At 40.7% G+C, this 19,766-nt stretch overlaps 1 protein-coding gene across 1 annotated transcript; it reads left to right on the forward strand.

Moving 5' to 3' along the window:
* The first annotated feature begins 4,442 nt into the window (after nucleotides 1-4,442).
* Nucleotides 4,443-19,713, forward strand: TAF5 (TATA-box binding protein associated factor 5). Its single transcript, XM_055346078.1, has 11 exons — nucleotides 4,443-5,475; nucleotides 8,047-8,284; nucleotides 12,156-12,471; nucleotides 13,237-13,400; nucleotides 13,507-13,642; nucleotides 14,256-14,376; nucleotides 15,300-15,429; nucleotides 17,170-17,334; nucleotides 17,978-18,155; nucleotides 18,293-18,470; nucleotides 18,751-19,713. Exons 1-11 carry the CDS (start codon nucleotides 4,911-4,913, stop codon nucleotides 18,966-18,968), a joined length of 2,409 nt encoding a protein of 802 aa, XP_055202053.1. The 5' UTR covers nucleotides 4,443-4,910; the 3' UTR covers nucleotides 18,969-19,713.
* The last annotated feature ends 53 nt before the right edge of the window (nucleotides 19,714-19,766 follow it).

Consider the following 19,766-nt stretch of genomic DNA (forward strand, 5'->3'; position numbering starts at 1 on the left):
CTGAGCCACCCAGGAGCCCCAAGTGTCTGATTCTTGATTTTGACTCAGGTTATGATCTCAGGGCTGTGAGATCAAGCCCCATATCAGGCTCTGTGCTCAGGAGGGAGTCTGCTTGGGTTCTCTCTCTCCCTCTACCCTTCCCTCTCCCTGTGTGTCCCCCCCCCCAAATAAACAAATGAATCTTAAAGAAAAAGAAACTGGTATCACACTGTCATAGTCTATAGTAGAGATCCTTGCACATGCTTACTAGATTATTTCCATAATTCTAGCATTGGAATTGGTGGGTCTGAAGGTATAAACATTTACATTTTGGTCACACTTGAAACAGACAACTTATTATTTTAAGCAATGGTAAACAATGAAACATAAGGATGCCATGAAAATAGGCCCTCTTATTGCTAAGGACAGTTTAATTAGTACAACTTTAAACAAAGCAACTTGTTAACATATATCAAGACTTTTTTTTTAAAGATTTTATTTATTCATGAGAGACAGAGAGAGAGAGAGAGAGAGAGAGAGAGAGAGAGAGAGGCAGAGACACAGGCAAAGGGAGAAGCAGGCTCCATGCAGGGAGCCCAACATGGGACTTGATCCCAGGACTCCAGGATCACGCCCTGGGCCGAAGGCAGGTGCTAAACCGCTGAGCCACCCAGGGATCCCCCATATATCAAGACTTTGAAAAATGTTTACACCTTTTTATCTTTTAGCAATCCTACTCTGGGAGTCTCTACCTAAGAAATAAATGAAAAAGTAGTTTATCATTGTTTATGGTATGATTGGGGCATAATTTAAATATTTTTCAGTGAGGAAATGATTAAGTCATGAAAAATTATGACTGTTAGAATTCTGTGCAATCATTAAAATGATGGTTATGAAGGCTATAATAACATGATAGAAATACATATGGTTACAATTGTGAAAAAAATAGTGACACAATGATATCCATGTTATGTTAGAGTATTGGAATTAATATAGTTGCTTTGTCCTCCTTTCTATGATGTGGCTTATTTTTGTAAGAAAAATGGTGATATTTGTTAAAGGCTGGAATACAGATATTATCAAAGGAAGAGAAAGTGGGTAGAAACAAGCTTTCAGGGAGACAGACTTTAAAAAAAAGATTTATTTATTCATGGGGGTGGGGTGTGGGTGGGGGGGGAGAGAGAAGCAGGCTCCCTGCAAGGAGCCCAAAGCGGGACTCGATCCTTGGATCCTGGGATCACACCCTGAGCCGAAGGCAGACGCTCAACCACTGAGCCACCAGTGGCTTTATGTTTACTTTACTTTACATTAAAGTAAAATGAAATAACATGGAAGAAAAAAGAAACATTCAGAGAGGAAGAGTAGCTCTTCTGTAAAGGAAAAAGATACTGATTGACACTAGACTTCTTAAAACATCCCAGGAAGAGAATAGAAGAATGGGAGTAGGGATTAAAAAGACAGGGGAAAAGAGCAACAAAAATTAAAAGTGGGCCTTGCAGTTACTCAATATACTTATCTCTATTGTGGCATAACAGGAAACCCAATCTACTTGAAGTAACCTTGTCTGAAGTCCCAATCCACACTTTTTTGCACTTAAGAGACAAAGGTGGTTGAAAGGTAGACCCTACAAAAGGAAAGTTACTTTTGTGAGTCCCAGTATCTGGGCTTCAGCTGTAGAAGCAGATCCAGTTCCCAGGATCAGATTCTTGAGACTAACAAATACATCAGAATGTTAATTTACTATTTGTAAGAGGGTAAGACAACTTTCCAGGGAAAAATAAACATGCCTGAATGTGTTATTCATGGCATCTTTCATCTAAGAACTCAATTATTTGCCAATTAATTATCAGGTTATTTAACGAATACTGAATCAGAAAAATTAGTTGAATGATCCTAAGGAAAAGGCAAATTCTCCCCATATCATAAGTGTGCACATGAGATTCAGGTTTTCTCTATATTGATCAGTATTGGGTAAATGCTAACCAAATCTTAAAAAAAAAAAAAAAGGGTGCCTGGCTGGTTTAGTTGGTGAAGCATGCAGCTCTTGATCTTGGGGTTTTGAGTTCGAGTCTCACATTGGATGTAGATTACTTAAAAAAATAAAACAAAATCTTAAAAAAAAAATAAGCTGGGTCACCTGGGTGGCTCAGTCTCTTAAGCATCTGCCTTCCACTCAGGTTATGATCCCAGGATCTCAGGATCAAGCCCTGCATTAGGCTCCCTGCTAGGTGGGAGCCCTCCCCTTGTTCATGCTCTCTTGCACACACACTTTCTCTCTCAAAATAAATAAAATCTTTTAAATAATTAAAAAAAATAGTAACCATTCTTAGTTATCTTCCACTTCCCCCCACTCCCACCATGTTTCATGATCTTACTTGAGATATCCAATTAGATTAATTTCATATTCCAGTCTTTTTTTTAAATTTTTATTTATTTATTTATGATAGTCACAGAGAGAAAGAGAGAGGCAGAGACACAGGCAAAGGGAGAAGCAGGCTCCATGCAGGGAGCCCAACATGGGACTTGATCCCAGGACTCCAGGATCGCGCCCTGGGCCAAAGGCAGGTGCCAAACCGCTGCGCCACCCAGGGATCCCCATATTCCAGTCTTGAGATCACCCTGAACATCATAATTGGACTTTATCAAACATTTACAGAACAGCTTTTAAGGTGAAGGAAAAATAACCAATAACTGTTTATTATGTGTTAGGTATCAAATATACATTATTATCTCATTTAATCCTTACACAATTCTGTGAGCTAGGTACTATTATTATCCCTCTTTTAGAAATTGAGCAACTTGAGTTAAGTAACCCGATCCTGGTCATTCAGCTACCACACAGGGTTGAGGAAAGCCAGTAGGACTGAAAAACAAGGGATCTCTGGGTGGCACAGCGGTTTGGCGCCTGCCTTTGGCCCAGGGCGCGATCCTGGAGATCCGGGATCCAATCCTGCGTTGGCCTCCCGGTGCATGGAGACTGCTTCTCCCTCTGCCTGTGTCTCTGCCTCTCTCTCTCTCTGTGACTATCATAAATAAATTAAAAAAAAAAAAGGACTGAAAAACAACAATGTGAATAACTATGCTAGATCTTCCCAATTCTGCAGCTCACATTTCTTGTCTGCACCCATCCCCCAGAATTTTGAGATTAAAATGAGATTCAGGGAACCCTGGGTGGCGCAGCGGTTTAGCGCCTGCCTTTGGCCCAGGGCACGATCCTGGAGACCTGGGATCGAATCCCACGTCGGGCTCCCGGTGCATGGAGCCTGCTTCTCCCTCTGCCTGTGTCTCTGCCTTGCCTCTCTCTATCTCTGTGTGGGACTATCATAAATAAATAAAAAGTAAAAAATTAAAAAAAAAATAAAATGAGATTCAAGGGCAGCCCAGGTGGCTCAGCGGTTTAGTGCCGCCTTCAGTCCAGGGCCTCGTCCTGGAGACCCAGGATCAAGTCCCACATCGGGCTCTCTGCATGGAGCCTGCTTCTCCCTCTGCCTGTTTTCTGCCTGTTTTTTTTTTTTTTTTTTTTTTTAGATTTTATTTATTTATTCATGAGAGATACAGAGAGAGAGGCAGAGACACAGGCAGAGGGAGGAGGAGGCTCCATGCAGGAAGCCTGATGTGAGACTCGATCCTGGGACCCCAGGATAATGCCCTGAGCTGAAGGCAGACACTCAACCGCTGAGCCACCTAGGCGCCCCTCCCTCTGCCTGTGTCTCTGCCTCTCTATCTCTATCTCTCATGAATAAACAAATAAAATCTTTAAAATAAATAAATAAATAAATAAATAAATAAAATAAATAAGATTCAATATGCAGCAGGGTTGTATAACTTCTGAAGCATAATCCAAAATGGCACATACTATTTTAAAAAGTATGTAATTAAAACACAGTTTAGAGACACCTGGGTGGCTCAGTAGTGGAGCATCTGTCTTTGGTTCAGGTTGTGATCCCGGGGTGGTGGGATAGAGTCCCACATCAGACTCCCCGCAGGGAGCCTGCTTCTCCCTCTGCCTATGACTCAGTCTCTCTCTCTCTGTATCTCTCATGAATAAATAAATAAAATCTTAAAACAACGACGCAGTTTGGGGCAGCCCAAGTGGCTCAGCGGTTTAGCGTCGCCTTCAGCCCAGGGCTGATCCTCCTGGAGACCCGGGATGGAGTCCGACGGCCGACGCTCTGCATGGAGCCTGCTTCTCCCTCTGCCTGTGTCTCTCATGAATAAATAAATAAAATCTTAAAAAAAAAAAACGCAGTTTATTTGTAATAAAGTTTAACAGCACGGATACAGAATGTACCCATTTCACAATGACAAAATTTAGATAAACACTTTTTTACTGAATTATAACATACATGCTGTAAAGGTCACAAAACTCATACCTTTAGCTTGTTTCATTTTTATGAAGGTAAAAATTAAAAAATAAAAAGAAGTCACCACCACACAGATCAAAATAAAAAACATTACCAGTATCTCAGAAGACTTCTTCTGGCTATGGGATATGCTTCTGAGTTAGAGACCTGGATTCGAATTCTGACACTTTCACTTTCTTCCTGCGTGACTGTGGCAAGTAAGTTGTTTAACCTCTTTGGGTCCCGGTTGAGTCACCTGTAAAGAGAGGATAATACTGCCTTGTAAGATTGTTGGATTAAAGGAGGTCATACAATGTAAAATGTCTCTCACGGTGCCTAAAAATAGCGGGTCTGCAATAAACGGTAGTTATTACAGTCAGATGTTACAGGCGGTCGCCACCTCCCACTTCCTGCCTTTCTGTCACTCGCTTTCGAAAATTGCTCTCGCTCCTGTTCTTTTTCTCCTCCCTTCTCGCCCCTCCTACTGCCGTATATTGCCTTCCCAGTGTGTCGTAAAACGCTCCTCCCCGCCCTCCATGTGGTGAAAACGCAATCACGCTTGACGGCGCGAGGTGGCTCAGCCGCAAGATGGCGGCGCTGGCGGAGGAGCAGACGGAGGTGGCGGTCAAGTTAGAGCCAGAGGGACCGCCGACGCTGCTACCTCCGCAGGCGGGGGACGGCACTGGCGAGGGTGGCGGCGGCACTACCAACAACGGCCCCAACGGCGGCGGCGGGAACGTTGCGGCGGCGGCGGCGTCGTCGGCCGGCGGGGATGGTGGGACCCCCAAACCCTCGGTGGCTGTCTCCGCCGTTGCTCCGGCGGGGGCGGCCCCGGTGCCCGCCGCTGCTCCGGAGGCCGGCGCCCCCCACGACCGACAGACTCTGCTGGCCGTGCTGCAGTTCCTGCGGCAGAGTAACCTCCGCGAGGCCGAAGAGGCGCTGCGCCGTGAGGCCCGGCTGCTGGAGGAAGCAGTGGCGGGCACCGGAGCCCCGGGAGAGGCGGACGGCGCCGGTACGGAGGCGGCTAGCGCGCTTCTCAGCCGGGTCACAGCCTCGGCCCCCGGCCCCGCGGCCCCTGACCCTCCGGGCACCGGCGCTTCGGGGGCCCCCGCCGTCTCGGGCTTAGCGACAGGTCCTCCGGCTCCGGGGAAAGGTGAGCCGCGGAGTCCCGGGGAGGCAGGGCACGGAAGGGAGCAAGCCGGGAAGGCAGAGGCTGGCAGGCCTGCACCTCTGCGGGCTTGTTTTGAATTTCCTGGGCCCGCCTCTAGGGCCACATGCCCGCCCCTTTCTCTGGTGCGCCGGCTGCGCAGTCAAACCCTCTTCCAAGCTGTCAGTTCCAGTGAGAGGCTGAGGAGAGCAGTTGAGCAGAGGGATGTCTGGGGAGGGTGGGCGCCTAGAGGCGGGGACCTTCAGGCTTTCGGTCCCTTTCTTCTTTTTGGGGCTCTTAAGCTTTGGCAGGTCTGCATTAACACTGTTTATACAGAACTGTGCTATCTTCTTTAAGTAATTACTAAAAATACCTTATATATCCTAATTCTCACAATTCCACTGTGAGCTAGACATTACCTCTATAAGAAAACGGACTCGGAAAAGCCAAGGGACTTGCTTTGGACTGAATAGCCAGGGAGTGATGGAACATAGTAAAGCAGTATTTCTCAAACTATAGGCTATCACTAGTTAAACCTTTGGGGGAATGCAGATTTTTGAACATCACTTCAGACTTGGTGAATCAGATCATGTAGAGGAATCTGTAGGAATCTCCTTATTTTTTTTAAAAAAATTATTTACTCATAACAGACAGAAAGAGAGAGAGAGGCAGAGACAGAGGCACAGGGAGAAGCAGACTCCATGCAGGGAGCCCGACGAGAGACTCGATCTCAGGTCTCCAGGGTCAGGCCCTGGCCCGAAGGCAGCGCTAAACCGCTGGGCCACCTGGGCTGCCCAGGAATCTCCATTTTTGAATATATGCTTCTAAGGGGGTATTGATGTATGGCAAAGTTTGAGAACCATTCATTTAGGAATAGGTTTTGAACAAACCAGGGTTCAGACTCTCTATCTCTGTTGCTTTTACTTATGTGATGCTGATTCTTCTTGAGGTTGAGGTTGGGTTTTTGTTGTTGTTGTTTTTATTAAATGAATTATAGTGAGGCTCATCTATAATATATATAAAATGCCTGGCACTATTAAGTTTATGCCTACCACCTAACACTTAACACCTGAGACCTCCCTTCCCAGCCTTTTCCTAGCAATTGTAGTTGCAAAGTCCACGCAGTAAAATTCATACACAGTATGAGGACTCAAAGGTGATCCTGAGGTGATAATAAACGTTTATTGAATGCAGTTATCCAGTGCAGAGCCTCTAGCCAAATAGATCTCTATTTATGTGAGACCTAATCTTGTACCCTTGCCAGAAGTGAAGTGTGAATATGTATCCTTGTATCCCTTAAATAGAAATGTGCAAAAATGTGATTGAGAGGAATCTTTTCTTAATGCTAAACTTTGTGAATGAACTATAAGATGGATGAATTATGTTGGTTATTTTTCTATAATCTCTCATCTTTTCAGAAACTTGACCTATTGTAACTCAGAAACCAGTAAGGAGGAAAAGAGGCCATCTGAGTAACCAAAAGAACTTATAACATTTGTATAGTGAAGAACACAGAAGTATTATAATTGCAACTTAAAATTTTGCAACAGACTGATTAGATTGGCAGGTGTATCATTGTTTGGTATTGCTTTATTACAAATAAATACTCATGGTTTTTTTGTTTCCTTTTTAAAAAAAGACTTTATTTATTCATGAGAGACACAGAGAGAGAGGCAGAGGGAGAAGCAGGCTCCATGCAGAGATCCCGATGTGGGACACGATCCCAGGACTCCAGGATCACACCCTGGGCCAAAGGCAGGCGCTAAACCGCTGAGCCACCCAGGGATCCCCAAATACTCATGTTTTCTGCCTTGGAATGGTATTTATGGAGATTATTTTAAGCATGTAAATTGAGTTATCTTTTGAAAACATAAATAAGGCTCATCCTTCCCACCCTTGAAATGCTTGCATTTTATAAGGAGTGATAGATGTATACATATCCTGCAGAATAGGATGTGTTACAAGAAAGTTATAATACTCAGTTCAGAGATCTGGGAATGTTACTTCAGGGCAGCGCTTGGTGGCCGTGGGTGCCATTTACACTGAACCTTAAGAGAAGGTTAATATAGTTGTTTGATTTGCACATACCATGTTTTATGAAATTTGTCTTTGAGGTAGCTGCAGGAAAAATATTGAACGTTTTTGTTACTGATTTGAAAATTTTATTTTAAGATATGGATAACCTGAAGGAGTTTTGGAAGGGTGACTGAAACGAAGTGAAAATCCCATTAAAAGATTGTGTGATTGGGATCCCTGGGTGGCGCAGCGGTTTGGCGCCTGCCTTTGGCCCAGGGCGCGATCCTGGAGACCCGGGATCGAATCCCACGTCAGGCTCCCGGTGCATGGAGCCTGCTTCTCCCTCTGCCTGTGTCTCTGCCTCTCTCTCTCACTGTGTGCCTATCATAAATAAAAAAAAAAAAAAAAAAAAAGATTGTGTGATTGTGTGGGGGAGAGAGTTTGAGAGGAGAGGGGCAAACATCTAAGAAACAGTTTCCCTCTGGACGTTAATAAAACAGCTTTAGTCACTTGGTATGTATCAGGTCAGTTTTTGAAAGTTGTTCTTCATTTTTTAAACAGTTGGAAGCGTAGCTGTGGAAGACCAGCCGGATGTCAGTGCTGTGCTGTCAGCCTACAACCAACAAGGAGACCCCACAATGTATGAAGAATACTATAGTGGACTGAAACACTTCATCGAATGTTCTTTGGACTGCCATCGGGCAGAGTTATCCCAACTCTTTTATCCTCTGTTTGTACACATGTACTTGGAACTAGTCTACAATCAACATGAGAATGAAGCAAAATCATTTTTTGAGAAGTATGTGAATTTCATATGTATTACATAAATAGCACACATATATAATGTGTATACACATCTGTAACCACACAAGTGTAAGATTGTAACTCAAAATGTATTTCATGAAGTAGAGATACCTGCTGCTAGGAGAACCTAAAAAAGGGGTTTGATCTAGTTGGAGAAGTCAGGGAAAGCTCCCTGAGAAAGTGATCTTGAGGTAAGATCAGAAGATTGGATTGGAGCTAACCAGATAAAGAGAGGTAGGAAAAGCATGTGGAATAGCTCTGGCGGGAGGGATCATGGTAGGTGCAGAGATGAAGGAAGGCCAGTATGGCTGGAGCAGAGTATGGAGTCAGGTACAGTATAACCTGAAGCTGGGCTGGTACAGACAGGTTCTTGGGCCATGTTGAGGGTCTTTGTTTATTCTGAGAGCAGTGGTGGGTTGTATTGGGTAGGATTAGGTGTAGCTGAGATTCAATGAACACTCAAACAATAATGACATAAATAAGTGTATTTTTTGCTTTTATCCTAAGAGCAATAGGAAGCTGTGTTAGGGTTAGATTAGATTGAGAGTGACTGAAAACCCAAATAATATGGCTTAAGTATGGTAAAAGTTCATTTCTCTCTCATAAAGGTTAGGCAGTCGGGGACTGGTATGGAGGCCTTGATTACTGGGGACCCAGGCTTTCTCCATCTTGATGCTCTTCCATCCTTGTCGGGTAGTTTCTACCTGCGGCACAAGATGGCTCTTTGGCTCTGAGCAGTCATATTAGTGTTGCAGTCAGCTGGAAAGGCGCACATCCTTTCTGGAAGTTGCACACACCTCTTCCTTTTTTTTTTTTTTTTTAAGATTTTATTTACCTATTCATGAGAGACACAGGGGTGGGGGCAGAGACATAGGCAGAGGGAGAAGCAAGCTCCCCCACAGGGAGCCCAATGTGGGACTTGATCCCAGGATTCTGGGTTCATGCCCTGAGCCAAAGGCAGATGCTCAACCACTGAGCCGCCCAGGTGTCCCACACCTCTTCTTCTTCTTTTTTTTTTTTTTTTTTTAAGATTTTATATATTCATGAGAGAGACAGAGAGAGGCAGAGAGATACAGGCAGAGGGAGAAGCAGGCTTCATTTCATGCAGGGAACTTGATGTGGGACTCCCATCCCCTGTCTCCAGGATCACGCCCTGGGCTGAAGATGGCGCTAAACCACTGAGCCACCCAGGCTGCCCCCTCTTCCTTTTTTATGTGGTTAGTCAATGTCCACACTTCCTACCTCCCTGTGTTTATGTGCTCAGCTAATATTCAGGAATTCTGCTGTGGAGGAAGAAAGAAAAAAAATGGATGTTAGGGACAGCGAGGTGTCTCTGCTATAGAAGTCATTGAAGGTCCATGTCATTATTAGATTTGCATTTTTAAAAAAAATTATTATTATTTTTTGAAGTAATCTCTTTACCCAGAGTGGGGCTGAACTCACAACCCTGATGAGATCGAGTCGTATGCTCTACTACTTATGCTAGCCAGGTGCCCCGATTTGCCTTTTGAAAGGACCTTTATGCAGTTAAAAAGAATAGATGGTGGTTGTGGGGAGGAACAGAGTGACTTTAGAGTGACTAGTTTGGGAGGTGATTGTAGTGGTCCTCAACTAGGGGGTAATATTATTCCGGCTTCTCCTGGGCTATTTGAACATGTGTAAAGGTGTTTTGGTTGTCATAATGACCAGGGTGGGGAAGAGCAGGTGTCTTTGGGATGCCAAATGTTCTAATATGTGCAGGTAGTCCTACTTAACAAAGAATTGTTCTGCCCCAAAATGTTCTGTTGAGAAATATTAGACTAGGGTGCAGTAGTGTTTGTGAAGGTAAGTAGATATTGGTGAGGCAGTTGGTAATGGATTGGATATGGAGTAAGGGAGATGAGAGTAATATTGATAACCATTAGGTTTCTGGCTCCATCATCTGGATAGGGGTGGCCTTCACTAAGATAGGAAACCCTGGAAGAAGACCTGGTTTGACCGGTTGTGGAGTAATCTTGAGTTCAGATTTGAATATGCCTTTGACTCATTTAAGAGATACTAAGTTGATTCGTGAATGGTATATAAGTCTCTGGAGTTCCAAGGAGATGTAGGGACTAGAGCCATAAATTGGAGTTGTGTATAATATTGATGGATATGGATGAGATTACCTGGAGTGGGGGCTATATGAAATAAGTCACTGGGAGGCTGGACCTGGGCCTTGAGGAACTCCCAACATTTGGAGTAGAAGAGATAGAAAAAGAGTAGAACAGATGGCCAAGTAGAAGAGGTATGCAGGGAGAAGTTAGAGAAGTAGGAAGAAAACCAGGAAGGTATTGAGTTATAGAAGCCAAAAAAGGAGTGTTTAAAAAGGAGGCAGTACTTAACAGTTTGAATGAGAACATTTTTTTTTTAAATTTTTTATTTATTTATGATAGTCACAGAGAGAGAGAGAGAGGTAGAGACATAGGCAGAGGGAGAAGCAGGCTCCATGCACCGGGAGCCTGACATGGGATTCGATCCCGGGTCTCCAGGATCGCGCCCTGGGTCAAAGTCAGGCGCCAAACCACTGCGCCACCCAGGGATCCCGAATGAGAACATTTTAATACAAACAATAGACCCAAAAGCCAGCAGTTGTCAGACAACACAAGTAGTGGTCATAGAGGAATGATAGAACTTGGGACACTTAGCTTCAATGCCATTATGTCCATTCGTTATTGTATGATGCTTTATAGAAGGTTTATAAAGCAAATATTCTTTAGCTTAGCATTTTACAAAAAAATTAACAAAGGCTGATGATGACAGGATTGTAACCTAATTTTTCTTAAAGTATTGTCATCAAAAAACCCCTTCCTCTCTTAGTATCATGGATCGCCATCTCGTCACATAGAAAGCTAGAATATCCTGGGGGACTCTTGTTTGCTTGTTGTGGACAATCTCAGCCCTTCCCAAGCACCAGTGCTCAGATGAGGTTATGGGCAGTGACTGCTATGAACACCAGGAGGCTGAAATTTCTAATTTCACTGAAATCTTGGACGGAAACCCTTAGTTCATGTCTTGGTGTATCATAATAGGGTAACATAGGTAACAGTTGAGGAATCTTTTGGCTGTGTATCAGAGCTAGAGCCCTAATACCTTATGTTTAGTCATTGTTCTCTAAATGTTTTTGCATTGTTAGTGAGTGCCAAATATATGATCTTTAATTTTACTTTATTAGGAAAATTAAGATTTATAGAAACAAAAGTACATTTAAATTTACTAATTATCACCAAGGCTGAAAGCTTTACTTAATTACCTTTGGTAATGGTGAGTAAATGTAAGTGTTTATTCTTTGGTATCAACATTTGTTTGTTCTTTAGTCATTATTATTATACTGATGTTTAATAAATATATCTGGTATTAAGAATATAAGAAATCATTGAAAATGGTGGGTTTTATGAGAATGTCATGTATTAATTATTAAGAAGCTGGGGGATAGGTTCGTTAATTATACTAGTTTCTACTGTTGTATATGTTTGAAATTTTCCATAATAAAATCTTTTAAAAGTGGATTTTGAGAGAACATAAAATTTAGTAAAGCAGAAATTCTAATTCAGATGTCTACTAGTGGTAGACATCTTATCTTTCATTCACTTATGGTGATTATTTCAAATTCTCTTAAAATGTTAATAATACATTTCATTAGAAAATTAAATTTTTAAATTTCAGGATGAAATCAGAAACTGAATTGTAATCATTTTGAAATGAGTTACTTCTGATCCTGTAAGCTTAGTCCAGGATTATTCAGATTGCTACGTTGAAAATATTCTGGGATGTTTATAAATATATGGGGGAGAGCAGATCCCTTAATGATTACATTGAAAAATGACTTTTTAAAATCACTGAAACAGGTTCCATGGAGATCAGGAATGTTATTACCAGGATGACCTACGAGTATTATCTAGTCTTACCAAAAAGGAACACATGAAAGGGAATGAGACCATGTTGGATTTTCGAACAAGTAAATTTGTTCTGCGTATTTCCCGTGACTCGTACCAACTCTTGAAGAGGCATCTTCAGGAGAAACAGAACAATCAGATATGGAACATAGTTCAGGAGCACCTCTACATTGACATCTTTGATGGGATGCCGCGTAGTAAGCAACAGATAGATGCGATGGTGGGAAGTTTGGCAGGAGAGGCTAAACGAGAGGCAAACAAATCAAAGGTATGGGAATAAACCTAAGAACTATATAATGCAGATTATGAAAAACTGTAGTATTTCCATCTACATAATTTACACATTTTTCTTATAGCTAGTTTGGGAATAACTGTACACTGTATATTAAGTTTCATGTTTTAAGGATGATGTATAAATTAGTGAGAATTTGGGAATGGTTGCATTTAACAGAACCCTGACTACAGTGACAAGCAAATAAGGGATTTTATATACATACAATGAATTGCAGAGGAAAGCCCTCTTGCTCTGGCATAGGGGCTCCACACTGCCATCAAAGAGCCTGGCTCCTAGTTTCTCCTCCACTCTCTTAGAATGTGGCCTTCTTCTTGGTGCTCACAGATGGCTGTTGTAGCTCCAGCTTGCACCTACATTCCAGGAAGGCAGAGTGGGGAGGATAAAAGGCTTATCCCTGCTAAATCTCTTTTGTATCAGGAAGACAGTATTTTTTTTTTCTAAAACCCTACCCAGTATATTTGTGTGTACATCTGTTGGCCAGAATGATGTTATATGGCTATTCCAAGCTGCAAAGGAGTCTGGGAACAGAAATGATTTAACCAAGCATATTGCTGCTCCAACAAAATCAGGGTTCTGTTAGTAAGGAAGAAGGGGAGATTGGCTCTTGGGTAGATAAGTACAGAATCTGCTTCAGGGTATGTTACTGTATTGTAATTGTGATTCATCCTATCAAGATATGAAAAGGATGTCAATGAATGAAATATTAATCTTGAAAATGTTGGCTCCTTTGACTTGCAGGTATTCTTTGGTTTATTAAAAGAGCCAGAAATTGAGGTGCCTTTGGATGATGAAGATGAAGAAGGAGAAAATGAAGAAGGAAAACCTAAAAAGAAGAAACCTAAAAAAGATAGCATTGGATCCAAAAGCAAAAAACAAGATCCTAATGCTCCACCTCAAAACAGGTGAGGAAAAAACTTAAGGAACATGTGCTGAGTTTTAAGATGATCTGTTATTGTAGTGAATTCAGTTTCTTAATAGGGTAATTTTCAGTCTGTTTTTCTTTCACAGAATCCCTCTTCCTGAGTTGAAAGATTCAGATAAATTGGATAAGATAATGAATATGAAAGAAACCACCAAACGAGTACGCCTTGGGCCAGACTGTTTACCCTCCATTTGTTTCTATACATTCCTCAATGCTTACCAGGTCGGTAAAATAATTGTGCAATTTCTGCCTAGAGAGTCTTGTAAAATGGTCACTTTCCAAGAAAAGAAACTTAGATGTGTTAACTAAGACAGATTTTTCTTTTTTAAATTCTTAACATAGCTTACAGAGAGAAGTTAGGAAAGGATAATTGGACACTGCTTGGAATAGATAGAAGGCAGTGTTGAAAAGACCTTTAGCAACTTGCAGGTGCCAGAATGTTGCTTGTTTCACTGATCAGAATTCTGCTAGCCTTTGAGGAGCAGGAAACTAATTCATCTCTATTGAACCTGGCTTAAGTATTTATATAAACTTAAAACTTTTTAAGGACTCAACATGTCTTTATAGATTGTTTATAATAAGCTGCTAAGGATATATTTAGTAAAGTACAGAAATGATTAAGGTTTTCTTCATGTGATTTAAATTTAGAGGGCAAAAAGAGGTGAATGACATGTTCTCAAAGTAAATACTTTCAAACAGTGGGTTTCATAGAAGAAAATGCAATCTCAAGTGATCTCTTATATGAGAAAAAGAGTTATTATATATTTTCTAAGATGTGATTTTTTTTCCCAAGACAGTATTGTTGAATACAATGTTTTTATTTTTTTACTGGCAGGGCCTCACTGCAGTGGATGTCACTGATGATTCTAGTTTGATTGCTGGAGGTTTTGCAGATTCAACTGTTAGAGTATGGTCTGTGACACCCAAAAAGCTTCGTAGTGTTAAACAAGCAGCAGGTAACTGAGATGACCTGTGAAGATGTGAACTCGGCTTTAGTTTACATGAATCTGGAATCCTTGGAGTATACACAAGAGATTGTGATCTCAGCAGAATTTCACTTGATTTTACTTTAACTCAAAATGCTAACATTCCCAAGTGAAAAGTGCATTGGAGTGGCAATCAGGAGACTGGGGTGCTAGACTCGTTTAACTTTCCTGGGCCTCAGTTTTCTCACCTATAGAATGGGGGGATTGGGCCAGAAAACTCTGTAAGTTTAAAAATCTAATTTTGGCTGTTTGCCTGTGAATTTTAAAAATGCCTTTAAAGTAAATAATGGGAGAGTACTTTCTGTTTTAGCTTAAAAATGGCTTAAGAAGAACTAATTTTAGGATTTCATTTTAAAGAAAGTTTCTTGCTAAATTTTAAACAAGATAATACATTATAAAAAAAACTTTTAATATTTCCATAGTTTGCATTTGTATAAAACATTATAATATAGTGGGTTACTTTGAGTTTTATTTATTTATTGCAGATTAATTTATTAGAGAGCAAGCACAGAGGGAGAGGAAGAAGCAGATTCCTCTCTGAGCATGAAGCCCAACATGGGGCTTGATCCCAGGACCCTTGGGATCATGACCTGAGCCAAAGGCAGATGCTTAACTGTCTGAGCCAACCAGGCGCCCCTATTTTGAGTTTTAATCATAATTCCAACACTGAGTAGCTATGTGCATTCTGGCAGATTATTAACTATCTTAAACCTCAGTTTCCTCTCCTGTACACTGGGATGATTAGAGACATTAGCCCTGTGGGTGGTTTGTAAGAGGAACTGCTCAGATGTTAGTTCTTATGAACCATGATGTGACTACTTTAAAATGTTCTAATGAATGTATTTTTTTAATCAATTTATTTTAAAAAAATCAATATTTTGGGATCATTTTAGATCTTAGCCTCATAGACAAAGAATCAGATGATGTCTTAGAAAGAATAATGGATGAGAAAACAGCCAGTGAGTTGAAGATTTTGTATGGTCACAGCGGGCCTGTCTATGGAGCCAGCTTCAGTCCAGACAGGTAAAATACAATGAAAAATTAAATATTGCTGTATTATATTGAGATTATATAAAAGTTACTACTGGAAATGTGTTGGGAGATATTGTTAGAAAAATCTCATGGTTGCCTCTCATGCATGATCTTTTAGAATCCTGCCATTTGCTAATTCATCTTGGGGTACTGTGTACAAGATAGCAACTTAATTCAGACCCAAATTTATAGAATCAAGATGGACAGCTTCAGGGTTTGTTGGTTTTATTTTTTATTTATTTGTTTTTAAGATTTTATTTATTTAATCATGAGAGATACACAGAGAGAGAGAGAGAGGCAGAGACACAGGCAGAGGGAGAAGCAGGCTTCATGCAGGGAGCCTGATGTGGGACTTGATCCCAGGTCCCCAGGATCATGCCCTGGGCTGAAGGCAGGTGCCAAACCGCTGAGCCACCCAGGGATCCCCGGTTTGTTGGTTTTAAAGAATTAGCTTTAGTTTTTGTGTAACTCCAGTAGGGGCTGAATTGCTTCTTTGGGTTCCTCCCTTGGGTTTGTGGCAACTCTAAATTCAGAACAGATTCCTTATAATAAAGGCATGTTAGCTGTCAATTGAAAATTTTGTGTAATCAAAAGTACTGAGAGGATAATACTGAAAAGGGAATTTGAAACCCACAGGTATTTGCTTATTTTTCATGATCTTTAACATTCTGTAGAAATGGGAGGGAATTATATATTCATAATACCATTTGTATCTTATTTGGATAATAGCTTTCAACCCCATGTGTATTTTCATTTTTATGGAATCTCGAGAATGAAACTTTGATAGCCAGATGATACATTTTTACTTGAGGGAAATCTCCAATTTCAGTGAAAACCATAATAGTTTGAGTGGTTTAGCTTTTGTTTTTATCCCTAAAAAAGGTAAAGTATTACTTCCATGTCTATAGTGTTTTTTGTCAAAGACATTTCCTTCTAAATGTTTATACAAGTTATACATGATAGAAAAAGAGTATCTCCATTTTATTTATTTTTAAAGATTTTATTTGAGAGAGCGAGAGAGAGAGAATATGGGGCAGGAGAGGCAGAGGGAGGGAGAAGCAGACTCCCCATAAGCAGGGAGCCTGATGGGGAGTTCAATCCTAGGACTCCAGGAGCATTGCCTGAACTGAAGGCAGACACTTAACCAACCGACTAAACCACTCAGGTGCTCTGAGCATCTCCATTTTATTTATTTTTTTTAAAAAAAATATTTATTCATGAGAGAGAGAATGAGAGAGGCAGAGACAGGCAGGGGGAGAAGCAGGCTCCATGGAGGGAGCCCAATGTGGGACTCGATCCTGGGTCTCCAGGATCACGCCCTGGGCGGAAGGTGGTGCTAAACCCGCTGAGTCACCCCGGCTGCCCGAGCATCTCCATTTTAAAGAATTGTGGAATTTTAAGTGACATCTTCTATCATCTTTCTTAGCTTTTCTCAATTGACCTTTATGACCAACTATTTGTTGGTACCCTTTGGTATAATTTTTTTTATGAGAACTGCGGTTTTCCCAGTATACTTTTAAAAATAATCTAATCTCATTCAGTAGGTGTTCAGTAGTGTCAGAGCTAACAGTTTAGTTAATAATTTTAACTTTTTGTTATCTACTGTGAATTCCATGTATAGGTAAAAGATGTAGCATGTCAGCTATATTTAACATATTCAAATGTACAAAGAAACTGGACAGGTAACTAAGTTATCCTGGGAATCAAATATATTACCTTTTCTTCCCGCAGGAACTACTTGCTTTCTTCTTCAGAGGATGGAACTGTTAGATTGTGGAGTCTTCAAACATTTACTTGCTTGGTGGGATATAAAGGACACAACTACCCAGTATGGGACACACAGTTTTCTCCATATGGATATTACTTCGTGTCAGGGGGCCATGATCGAGTAGCTCGGTAAGAACGTTGTGATCTTATGACTGGCAAAATTGTTTTTGGGGGAATTATACACTTCAGCCAAACTTGTTTTCACTTCTATTATTTGGGATCAACTTTTTGAGAATGTCAGCATTTATAGTACCTATTTTGAAAATGAATTTGGGAGGAGTATTACTATGTAATTCTATCAAGAATCCTTTTTTTCCCTCAAGTATTTAACAGGCTCCCCACCCCTCCCACCAGCTAGACTTTCACCATCACTGTGAGCACTGCTGGTGTTTTCCTGTGATCCCCTTTAAAGTTCAGGATGAGGTAACTCAAATTAGAAACTAATTTTATGGTGGCCAAAACTAGGGAAAAATACTTTTCTATGGGTTAGACTACGAATTGGGGTAGGAAAGGGGGTACATAACAGAGAACTAGAGAATTGAAAACAATTTATATTAAATCAACTTAGTTTCCCTTGAGAATGTTATTTCGTCTCACTCATTCCACTTTTCCTTAGGTAGCCAGTGAAGGGGTGGGGGTGGGGGTGGAGATCTATTTGGAGTTAATATTTCACATGGGTGTTTCTGTATTTATTTTAGAATTTTGGCAGTTAACTATTACTTTTTTTTTTTTTTTTTTTTTTTTTTTTGCTTTCAATGCATTTTTTTAAAAGGCTCTGGGCTACAGACCACTACCAGCCTTTAAGGATATTTGCTGGCCATCTTGCTGATGTGAATTGTACCAGGTTCCATCCAAATTCTAATTATGTTGCTACGGGCTCTGCAGACAGAACTGTGCGGCTCTGGGATGTCTTGAATGGGAACTGCGTAAGAATATTCACTGGACACAAGGTATTTTACACCATTGTTCTGGCACACAAGTTGTCTTTGAGATAACTATTCATTCCATTAAGCTTTTAAATTCTAGCATTTTCTTACTTAGATATTTTTAACCCACTTCTGATTCTTTCCATGGACTTATTTTCTAGGGACCAATTCATTCCTTGACATTTTCTCCCAATGGGAGATTCCTGGCTACAGGAGCAACAGATGGCAGAGTACTCCTTTGGGATATCGGACATGGTTTGATGGTTGGAGAATTAAAAGGCCACACTGATACAGTCTGTTCACTTAGGTTTAGTAGAGATGGTGAAATTTTGGCCTCAGGTAAATGATTAGAAATGGCTTTGTGCTAAGGGGTAAATGGTATGTTAAAATGAAACAGTGTTGATTGACTGTGTTAGGTTTTGCTTCTCTAAGACATGACATGTGCAGACTTCTCGGGTTAAACTGCTTGAAATGGTCCTTTAGAAGGTAGAGTTTATTAATCAAGTTTAGATTTTTTCCACCAGAAATATATAGTAAATATATGAAGTGTATTTGACAAAATGTCAGAACTCAAATATGGTAGACTCTACTAAATAGTTTCCTTTTAACTTCCCCTTAGGTTCAATGGATAATACAGTCCGGTTGTGGGATGCTGTCAAAGCATTTGAAGATTTAGAGACCGATGACTTTACTACAGCCACTGGGCATATAAATTTACCTGAGAATTCACAGGAGTTACTGTTGGGAACATATATGACCAAATCAACACCAGTTGTACATCTCCATTTTACTCGAAGAAACTTGGTTCTAGCTGCAGGAGCTTATAGTCCGCAATAAACCATCGGTATTAAAGACCTTTTGGAAGCTACTGTTTGAAAAAGGGAGACTAAAAGCAAATACCTCAGTGATTAATATTTAAGCTACAAAGAATGTTTTGTCTATATGGATCTGGAAGGATGCTGCTTGGAAAATCTGAACAGGACAGTTCCACGTTTCTATAGCAACCACATTTAACTAATTTCCGTTAGTTGAATAAGAGGTATTATGTTTGTGGAGGGGACATTTATGGTGCTTTGGATTGTGTGGAAACTATGCATTTTCTGTTCAAATGCTATTTTAATTTATTATGTTTAGGAAAAAAAATCAATTGATTTCAATAATTCATCCGCTTCAAGATTCAAATTGAGTAATATAATACCATCTTGAATTTTAGCTGAAGAACTCTATGAGCATGTATGTTTTTGCTGTAAAAATGTAGTTACTGTATGGCACTCAAGTACTATGTTAAATGATCCACTAACATTTTTGCTTGGCCCATGATTAGTGGAATGTATGTTACTGGGTAGGGTGAACTACAATTTCTAAGAACTAGATGAACTACAAGCCAACCACTGACATCTGAATTTGTACCTGTTGGATTCTGAGTGCACCCAAACACTCTATAAACCAGGTGAAGAAATTTAGCTTCCATGTTCTACTTCAGCTAAAGCAGCTACATACAACCTAGTACACTTGAAGTCAGACAGACATTTCAGTTGCTTACCTCCAGTACTGAGCCTTGCTTTGGGAAACTAAAAGATTTAGACCAAGTCACTGCCAGTTTTTTGCCTTCGTTGCATTTTGTACAGTTTTTAT

The sequence above is a fragment of the Nyctereutes procyonoides genome, unplaced genomic scaffold (assembly GCF_905146905.1).
Source record: "Nyctereutes procyonoides isolate TBG_1078 unplaced genomic scaffold, NYPRO_anot_genome, whole genome shotgun sequence".
Classification (NCBI taxonomy): Eukaryota; Metazoa; Chordata; class Mammalia; order Carnivora; family Canidae; genus Nyctereutes; species Nyctereutes procyonoides.